This window comes from Thunnus thynnus, chromosome 9 (genome assembly GCF_963924715.1).
Source record: "Thunnus thynnus chromosome 9, fThuThy2.1, whole genome shotgun sequence".
In the NCBI taxonomy this organism is placed as follows: Eukaryota; Metazoa; Chordata; class Actinopteri; order Scombriformes; family Scombridae; genus Thunnus; species Thunnus thynnus.
In genome coordinates this window covers 568,233-578,776 of record NC_089525.1, presented here as the reverse complement: position 1 = coordinate 578,776, position 10,544 = coordinate 568,233, and the positions used below count along the sequence as shown (strand labels likewise).

The following is a 10,544-nucleotide window of genomic DNA, read 5'->3' as shown; positions in this document are numbered from 1 at the left end:
TGTTTGTGCTCAAAACTTTGGAAAATAAAAGGTTTCTTGCTTCTGTGTTGTGCAGCCCACTGATATACACAGTAGTGTTTCTTCCGCTTGTCCCATAGACTTTACAAAGGGATGATGTCACAAACTTTTCTAGGTTTTAGGAAAGTTTTACACATTTAAAACCTTCATGGATTAAAATTTCGTAATACAAAGAGTAATAATTGACCTTATTTGCAGGTTGAGGTTTTATAGATGTCTCTTTTATAACAGTGGTCTATGGGGAAAATATATTTTGGGATCTCTTAGAAATATACGGCACAGGAAAAGTGCTAAAATTCAGACTACTGAGAGGTTGGAGCAGCCTGTGTCTACAGTATACTAAAAACTGAGTAAGATCAAACAAATAAGATTAAATACCCTACACTTCACCCTAAAAATACTACAATTATTTTAAGATGATACAATTTTAAATCATTCCACATTTTAGTGATATTGCACAGGGATGTGCTCAGTTTTGTTATATACTCTATGTAGTAGCCAACAACTAATTTAGTCAATGGTAAGACGGCGGTGGTAAACGAGAGACCAGCAGGATTTCCTCCTTATCACTCTCAGCTGGACTATTAGTTTACCAATCCAAGTAGTCTACCTGCCTACCTCGGCAACCCACTGAATCAGTTACTGACTAGTGACTATTGACTACTGGCATTCCTTGGCAGGTAACTCACATTCCTATGGTGGCAACTGGCAAACACTGGATATGTAGCTTACTTCCCTCCTCACCAGCATTCCTTGTTGTACCCACTGCACAGACTTTGTACAAACTGATTTTTTTGCCATGTAGCTTGATCAGTCTCTTTATTTGCCCATGACAATGTTAGGGAGATACACAAAACACAATTCAGCCAACAAGTAGATTTTTATTAAGACTCATTCAAAAACTTGACAACACAGAGTACTGTTGTATCCAACCTTGTAAATGATGTATGATCTAACACGAATGTGTACCTGCAGATAAACCCCATCAATGAACTGAACATCAGGTTTGTTTGGTGAAATTGTGGTGTGTTTCTTGGTTTGGTAACCCTCTCATACCAACAGTTTTCAAGATCAAAATTGTGAAGAGTGTCCACTTCCTGGACTGATTAGGATAGACATGACGACAGAGCCAGGTCTGTCTGAGCACACGCTGCGTTGGGATCAGTTAGCCCATGTTGTGGCGGTTTCCATAACCTCTGCGATGAGTGTCTTTCCAGTCGTCCCAGTTCCTGGCTTTCAACAGAGACTCCTCATCGTCATTTTCAGCCTTTTTCTCCTTTTCTTCTTCTTCCCTCTCTTTTACATCAGAGTCCTCCTCCATAGCAACCCTCCTGGGTATCCCCTGGTCAGGCAGGGCACCACGTTTCCTGTGCTGTTCATACCAGTCATCTACTGTCATGGTGGGAAGGCTGGGGTAACCAGCCCCGAACACACGAGCCTGTGGATGAAACAAACATTCTATAACACACGCATGTTTGCATGTTGAGGAAATACTACTGATCTATTGGTTGCCATCAATACATGCCAGCTTTGATTAATGTTGTTTCATGACCAATCCCTTAAATTGACTGTTGACTAAATTCATCTACAATTATAGAATTAGACAAGAAGTGGAAACAAAACAGCGGGACAAACATGCAGGTAGAACGCCCACATTTCTAAAAAGGAAAGCTAATATAACATTATCAAGTGCTGTGGATGTAATGTTACCGTTACTTTCAGTTGGATATCTTTCCTGTAGCCATCGGCAGGAATAAAGTTCCAGGATTAATGTCGGTATTCAAGCATCTGACAAAAACTCTACGTTTTTCACATACAACAGAAATAATGTAACCTACATTTTGATTATTCTCCTTCTGAAAAGGTGCTAAAACTGAACGTTAATCAAAGATAACAGTGAAGGACAGCACTCTATGTAGTAAATATGCAAATAACATTGTATTATTAAGTATCAGGTCTCTATCAAGGAAACTGAGTTTTAATAAGGTTAGAGAATAGCATTCATTGTTATATTTATATTTATTATAAATGTCTTTTTATCAGTTGGGTTTTTTGGACAGTGAAGTTGAACCCCTGACCCCTCGCTTATCATGCTTGCACTGGATATTTGTTAATAATATAATCCAGTGTCCCATCGTTTCCATAGGATGTTAAAATCAAATAACACAAGTCCTTGTTCTGATGACACAACCTCTATATGTTATATCTGCAACCACCACCAGCTTTTCTTGCTACTTTTGTTTATGAATGACTTCATGTGGCTGCCTCAGTAACATGCGCCTCTACATTTGTCTCCAACACAGTCTCACCTGCATAGAGTCCTTGGTGAGGATGAAGGGCTTCATGGGAGGCCTGGGAGGCTGAGCCGGCTGCTCGACAGCACCCTGCTTCAGAACATCCATCTTCTTCAGTATCTCCAGCTCTTGGTCGATGCTCTCTACTTCCTCCAGACACACAGTGACCCATCTCCGGACATTCAGCAGGTAAAAATCTCTGCTGACTTCATCGTCAGCTTGTCCGCTGTCCACAGCTCTCTGTACATCTGACAGTCTGGCTTCCAGCTCCTTCTTCAGACGGTATCGCTCGATCTTAGCTTGTCTCTGTGCTGCCATGGCAACCAGGTCTGACGGGCCGTGGACAGGCTGGAACAAGAAGCAAACATCACAGGTCTATGGTTTGAAACTATGATAGACTCATTTATAAGTCACTCTGCTCCTTCTTTCTGTGTTTCCTCTTCATGCACCCATCATCTATTCCACCCTTTTTCATGCAAGGACATAACAGATTTAATACATCTCAGATGAAGCACAGTAAGGGAGAGTGGAAATCATAGGTGCGTCCCTTGTGCACTCAGTTTGTTTCAGAAAACAACCTCCCAGTATATCTGCTTTCCATTATTCCTAGTATATATATATATATATATATATATATATATATATATATATATATATTCAACACTCATTCCAGTTCTACAGTCTATGTTGTGTACTAGCCTTGTCTATGTTTGCTTGCCTGCTCTTGTTTTGATGACCCTCGATTCGTTTAATGACCTTGTCTGCCTGCCTATGTTTCTATTTGTTGCATGTAACTGCCCTCTCATTACTATTATTAGAACAAGTGAATGTGTTTTTAGTCATACTAGCGGCTCTAGCGATGGCAGTGTTGGTCAGTCTGACACTTCGCCACTTTGATTCGGACTGAATTATCTTAACAACTATTTGATTGCCATGAAAATTGGTTCAAACATTCGATTCTGAGTAGGAATGCCCCCTAAAAGTTGCTGAGTCGATAAACCTTCGAGTCCACTTGCATATTGTCAGTTGAATCGCTGCCTTTTTTCTAGGCACTAGTAAGGCCATACTCAGACCATATCAGGTGTTGCAGTGAAAACTCCAGTGCTCCTTTTGGCTTGGCTGCAGTAATACTGTAGCGGCCTGCGGCGAGAAAAGTTGATCCAGAATCAACTTTTGGACAAGCGTAAGCCGATGTGACACTGCAGTGGCCAATCATAGCCTGCCATAAGGGAGTACCAAGACGGTTCTAGGAGGAATGGAGGACATGTCTCTTTGTTTGGTAATGTTAAAAGTAAAGTTAGGCTTTGCTGTCAGCTTCCCGACTAATTTTAAAAAAGATGAGGGAAAGAGAGAGAGAGAGCACTAAGAGCACCAGTGAACAAGAGAGAGAGAGAGAGCAGTTGTGGTTGAGCAAGATAGTGAGAAAGTGAATGAAGAGAGGGAGCAGTGGTAGTGAGAAAGCCAGTGAATCAGATCAATAAAACGTTATTTTATGATTGTTTCACAGCGGTTATGTTCTAGAGCACAAATAACATTTATTTAGAGACAAAAATCTGTAAAAGATTACAGCCAGTTGCGTCCCACCACCGTAGGGTTGAACAGAGGTGTGTGGGCATGTTTATTTGAAACTGCTGCAGGCCAAAACGCCTATAGCCAAAACGCACAACCCCCATACAAATGAATGGGATGACTGCCGTTTCAACTGGCTGTAAACTTTTACAGATTCTTGTCTCTAAATAACCTAAATACAGAACTGTGATGGAAAGAGCAAGGGATATGGAAACGCAGTGCATAGGTAAATTCAGCGAAGTCGGCTAAACTCCTGTGTACCAGAATCTCTACCATCCAGTGTAATTGACTCTTTGGCTGACGGCACCATCGGCAGTCGACAGGAGAGATGCTCTGTGCTGTACTTGCATTTTATAACTGAACTAATACCAAGTACAATTTTAATTTCTCTGACTGTCGAAATCATATGTTTTCACATCAGAAATGATGAACAACATTAAAACACCAATCTTACAGATAAAACATGACTCATGTAGCTGTTATATCATTTTAGAGTGGGGTGGCTGCTCTGCAGGTGCACTTGATTGTAGTGTAACCACAGTAACTGGGTGGAGACATGAATAATATTTCTCATAGGAGGCAGTGTTTCCCCTAGGATTTTTTTCAGCAGCGGTGCTGTTGTGCGCACGCAGAGCCCATGTTGCCGGGACCCATATTTGCGCACACCAGTGAAAACAGTGAAATAATTTAGAATTGTTTGAGATAGGTTTATTCAAGTTCAATGAGCCATATGTGTAATAATTTACAGGAGCTTTTGACACCAGGGGCCGGTTGCACCAACATGGCTTACGCCTGGTCTTAAGCTAAGTCGGTTGTAACTTGGCATTCTAAGTCCGACCTAATAGTTGTGCCGGTTGCACCATCCAGGCTTAAGCCTTCTTCTTGCTAAGACTGGGCGTAAATCTTACAGCTAGTCAGTGGCAGGCATAAAGTCAAAAGCTAGGCCATTTCTATAGCAACGAACACAACTTGTAACACTGATAACATTCTAATGATAGTGGCATGTCTCATATATTGTCTTTACAACGAGCAGGCTTTTAGATGGGAGAGAGTTATTAGGGACAGAAGCAATCCATTGGACATATACAACAATGAGGAGCTGATTGAAAGGTTTCGATTCTGTAGGAGAGATCTGTTTGAACTTACTGAAGAGCTGTCACACGACTTGTAGTTTGTGTCGGACCACAACGCAGTGATGTCACCCATGTCTGCTACTAATAGCATTGCATTTTTACGTAAACAGTGCCTTTCAAAAATAAAAAATACAGTTGGAAACATGATCAGCGTCCACAAGTCCACCGCCTGTTGGGCCATCCGTAGGGTGTCCCTGGCACTGAGCCACCACCTTGTATGGTATGTTCACCTTCCCACTGAAGCAGAGTTGGCGTTGATAAAACAACAATTCTGCCGGGCCTCTGGCATTCCTGGCATTGTGGGCTGCATCGTTTGGACTCAGATCCAGATCCAGGCGCCATCTGAACATGAGTATCTTTGAATAAACTTTGTTCCAAAATGGCCCTGCGTTTGGGGGCGCTATAGAGCCTGCTGGCCACGCTGAGCCAAGGCAGTACAGAACCAGTTTTGCCAGTTTTGAGTTTTCGAGCATCACAAGCCCCTCAAAAATGCAATGCGTGGGGGAACAATAATAATTAAAACTGAAAGCAGCGATGATCAGGTCCTCACTTCTTCGCACACACTGAGCAGTGAGCTGCAGTCGAACTGATGTTATTGCAGAGCAACACAATAGAGCGAAATATTTACCAGCGGACACCTGACATGGATATACATTTTCATGAATATTGGACATTGCTTGTAGGAGACAACTATCACTTTCTGTGTCCATGATGTGGCGCTAGAGAACACCCTCTAATTGTACATCATGTTGCTGTATATCATGTGTTCATATGAATCAGATGATGTTTGTCACATAAGTCTGCACTGTGTGCCAGAGACTGTTGGGCCCCGGCACTTTTGTGCTTGGGCCCTAATAATTCCTTCAGATACAATAGGGCGTTCGCACCATTCGGTGCTTGGGCCCTAATAATAATAATCATCTTTACAAAAACAATAGGTTCCTTGCACTTTCAGTTCCAGGGATCTTTGCGCCCTGGCACTTTAGTGCTTGAGCCCTAATAATCCCTTCAAAAACAATAGATTCCTTGCACTTTCAATTCCAGGGACCACTGGACCTCTGGTATTTTCGTGCTCAGGCCCTAATCATCTTAACAAAAACTATAGGTTCCTTGCACTTTCAATGCCAGGGTCTGTTGGGCCCCTTGCACTGACACTGACAATAGGGCCTTCGTACCATTCAGTGCTCGGGCAATAATAATAATTCCTTCAGATACAATAGGGCCTTCGCACCCTTTGCTGATCAGGCCCTAATAGTAGGTATTGGGCTAAACAAATTTTTGATAGTTACAGCCTGTCACCAATGACTTTTGTTTTCATGTACTCCTTTATCCAGTTTATCCATTTTCCAGCACTCTTTAGTTTCTATCTATACAGAAAAGCATTTTCCAACCACTGTTCATGTCAATAGATTGAAAACACTGGTTAAAAACATGCCATCTTTAATGAAGCAGTTAAGTGATAGTGAGAGTAAATGCCACTGCAGATGGAAGAAGAAACAACGAGAGAGGGGGGCATGGGGATTATCTTAGTCAGCTTTCACTGTCATTGACTTTTCTCAATGTGCACCTTATATTTCTTGTGTTTTCCCGCCTAATAAGCCTTCTATTATTATCAGTTCTAGCCAGTTGTTTTGCAATCTGATCAGACATTAAATGGATTAGTAACTCTGTGTCTCAGCTTTTAACTTCTGGGACAAACTACCGGTATAATTTCTTTGGTAAAAATCATGTTTCCACTGCACCGACTGTTTCTTTACCAACACACTGAAATGCCAGTTGCAGGTATGCTAAATGCATTAATGTAATCCCCTTTTAGTCTTATCAACCACTCAAAGCGCTTTACAATACATGCCATCAATTGGGCAGAATGAATATAATGCTATATGTTAACAGCATATTACATAAGCACATAAAGAAGATGAGAACAAAGTATAAAGGAGAGTACCATATTTAGTTAAAACTTAAGTTAATAGTTGCGTTAATTAGCAATATGTCAATTAGGCATGTTGTCATGTTAATTATGGCATGTGAATTAAGCATGAACCATGTGTAATGTTACTGAATAACGTTACCACCTCTTATCTTTCTGTTGAACAAGGACAAACAATTTGCATTAATTAAGGAAATTTAATGACTGAAATTATAAACAACTGAAAGCAACCAATGTGCAAACTTAAAAAACGTAAATGAAAAGGATACTTCGTGTGTGTGTGTGTGTGTACTATCTACAACTATTTAAATTTAACATTAAACTGATTAAAAATGACAAACTAGAAATCAATTCATGAGCAGTAGAGCTGTTAATTCTGTGTGTGTGTATTGTACAATTATTTACTGATTAAAGTTGGCAAAAACTATATTGTGTGTGTGTGTAAGCTTATGCGTGTTTTTATGCAGACAGACAGCATTTATGACAGAGAAACTCAGTGTCTGGCATTTCCTCCACCTCTGAGCACTCCACATGAAATCAAAGAACGCAGAGGTCACACTGGACCCATTCATCAATGGCGTCATCTCCTGAGCCACATGGGACCACCCTACTGCAGATGGCACAGTGTTCCCCATCCTCCTCACCCGGAAGAGGTGGCTGTTTTGTCTTTGTTGTCTTTTGCCTTTTGGCCTCCTGCACTTTTCTTTTTTCCTCCTTTTTCTTTGCCATCTCCTCCTTGTGCTTCCTCTTCTTTTCTTCCTTTGCTCTCTCCTCAGCTTCATTCTCCACTAGCAGGTTGAAGTATTTGTCACTGATAATGTGGGCAAGCAGCGGAATACGACGCTTCACTTTCTCCATCCTCTCCAAAGCTGAACTCATCAGGATGCTGGCCAGATTCTCTAGAATTACACCTGCTGCCACTGGGTAGTTGTTTGGACTCACCCTCTGGGGCAAGGTGTTGGAGTGGTGGAGGGAGTGGCTGATGTGTTTGTGTCAGTAGGTGGAGTGCTATATGTGTGAGTGAGAGTGGCAGGAGCACTGGATGGTTTGGCTGAGGGAGTGGTGCGAATGATGGATGGAGTGACATCACTTCCATCTGCAGATGGAAACACTCTCACTACCTAGTAAATAAAGCATAGTTAAAACTCATTAGCACACATTTAAAAGAAATGCAAGTAAAGACAAAATGGATGAATCTGAATGAATGGATGAACAGAGGATGAATTATCATTGTATTAATGTTAACATTACCTGGGTTGTGTCCACAGCCTCACTGGACAGAGGAAATCTGCCTGCCTTCCAGAACTCAGCCTTAATATTTTGAGCAGTGACAGCAGTGGGGTAGACATGCTTCAGGAGAGGTGAAAACTGCTTCTTTCCCACCACAAGATATCCTCACACCAGACCCATCCTGGAAACCATCGTGGAGAGGGCAGTTTTCAGCTGTCCAGGGGCTGAAGGATGTGGTATGTGTAGGTAAGCACAGTATTTCAATTTGGTTTTCCCTGCAGTACATGATTACATCTTTTGACAAGTCTCGTGTTGATCCATGATTAAAATAAGTGGTCTCTGCTCAGGGCTGTGCTTTACAAAGTGCTGGAGCCATTTGAGGAAGAGCGCCATGTCCATGTGCCCCTTCTCCTGGATGCCATAGAGGGTGTTGGGCCCATCCAGCCTATGCGCGTTGCTTGGGAGGCAGCTGGGCTAAATGATGAAAGGTGGAATACTTTCCCTGGCTGCATTCACAAAGCAGTGCACTGTGATGTGCTCTCTGGTTGTCCACTGCTGCTGGTATACATGTTTCCTCCCAGTCTGGCAAAGGACTTTCTCCCTGGACCGATGCTGGTCCCCAAAGCCAGTTTCATCACAGTTGGGCGGCTGTGGCTCAGGAGGTAGAGCAGGTCGTCCACTAATTGGAAGATCGGTGGTTTGATTCCTGGCTCCTCCAGTCCGCATGTTGAAGTGTCCTTGGGCAAGACACTGAACCCCAAATTGCTCCTGATGGCTGTGCCATCAGTGTATGAATGTGTATGAATGGTTAGTTCCCTCTGATGGGCAGGTTGGGACCTTGCATGGTAGCCCCTGTACCCATTCAGCATATGCATGTGTGTGTGAATGGGTAAATGTGGCTCGTAGTGTAAAAGTACTTTGAGTCGGAAGACTAGAAAGGTGCTATGCAACTACAGTCCATTTACCATTTGCCATTTAAAGAGGAGATGTGGCTTGTCCTCCAAACGGTGCTTCATATAGAGGACCTTATACATCTTAAAGAAGCATTGAATGGCCTCTGGCATGGCAATGTGGACTCTGGCCCAAATGGGCTACATATTTCAGCCCTAGTGGTTGCCACTTGTTGTTGACCGACTTGCTGCCTTACTGCTCACTCTCAGTCTGAGAGTGAGATAGGCAGTGCACACGCGGTGGTGTGTGTGTGGTTGGGGGGTGGGGGCGTAGGTAGGGGATGAAAAGGGGAGAAATGAAGATGAACACAGATACATATTTTATTCATGACCCGGAAGTATTTATTGAGCGGTCGGCGGTAAAAGGCCATCTGTACGGAAGATCATCAACCACGAAAACACATTACAGACGCACAAACATTAAATCCGTTCACCAAATGATGAGAAACTGATTAATCGTTAATGAAAATAGTCGTTAGTAGCAGCCCTAACTTAGTTCACTGAGGAGCTGGGGAGCAGCGAGGCACATCAATAGTCTTAAGGGTTATTTAGCTAAATCACGTACCTTGACAGCAGAGTGTCTGTTTTCTGATGCTTCATCAGGACTTGTGTTTCCATTTGCTGATTTAGGCAGTTCAAACTGTGATATGTTATACTCTTTACATCTCCTCAGGAAATCCATGAAGTAAGCCCGGGCTGTTTGTACTATCTCTAGTCGTTTCTCTCGGCTGGTCTGCTTCATGGTCAGGGCTCCTAAGAGCGCAGGCAGCAGCAGGTACTTAAGCTCCGCCGTGGCCGTCTCCTGCAGCTCTTCATTGCGGCTGAACAGGTCGAGCTGAGCCGCCATCCTGGACGCTTCTTCCAACATACTGATGCCGCGTTTAACTCGGACCTGGATATTATTAGAGCCAAGAGGTTCATTTGTTCGGTCAACCTCTTCAAATATCTTCCATCCATGATCTAGCAATTCGGGTAATTTCGGAAGTTCTGCGTCTGAATTTATTTGTCGAACATCGCTGCTGTTATCACATTCCGCCATCTTGTCATATTTCCGGGTTCCGTCTTCTTCGTCTGTTTTTAACCGGTGCAGTGCTTCAAGAAATATTACTGCCCTCAACAGGCCAAACGTTAAAACACGTAAATGTCTAACATATAACATGTTCAATATACAACATGATTGTTATAATTTAGCATACTTTAATATATGTTCTAACAACAAAACACTTATACATAATTGGATTCTCCATATAGATGAAGACATTTGCTAACGAGCTGACTGTCACAGGTGGTGAAGCAATGATCCACTTGCATGACGTCAGTAGAATATTCATAACATCCACAGGAATGTGCAACCTTTAGGGAACGTTCCCTGAAAGTTACCCATTTGCTAGAAAGCCATCAAATTTCCAATGGTAGAACC

General features: G+C 42.5%; 1 protein-coding gene across 1 annotated transcript; it reads right to left on the bottom strand.

The window, feature by feature from the left end:
- Positions 1-879: 879 nt before the first annotated feature.
- igbp1 (immunoglobulin (CD79A) binding protein 1) lies at positions 880-10,201 on the bottom strand. Its single transcript, XM_067598457.1, has 3 exons — positions 9,690-10,201; positions 2,328-2,660; positions 880-1,456 (listed from the first exon to the last, which is right to left on the bottom strand). The coding sequence occupies exons 1-3, from the start codon at positions 10,161-10,163 to the stop codon at positions 1,184-1,186; spliced, it is 1,080 nt and encodes a 359-aa protein (XP_067454558.1). The 5' UTR covers positions 10,164-10,201; the 3' UTR covers positions 880-1,183.
- Positions 10,202-10,544: the final 343 nt, after the last annotated feature.

Coding starts and splice junctions, on each gene's coding strand:
- igbp1 (XM_067598457.1), bottom strand. CDS start 10,163: ATGGCGGAATGTGATAACAGCAGCGATGTTCGACAAATAAATTCAGAC. Junction 2,661..9,689: donor ACAGACACTCTGCTGTCAAG/GTACGTGATTTA, acceptor TTCTTGTTCCAG/CCTGTCCACGGCCCGTCAGA. Junction 1,457..2,327: donor TCACCAAGGACTCTATGCAG/GTGAGACTGTGT, acceptor TTTCATCCACAG/GCTCGTGTGTTCGGGGCTGG.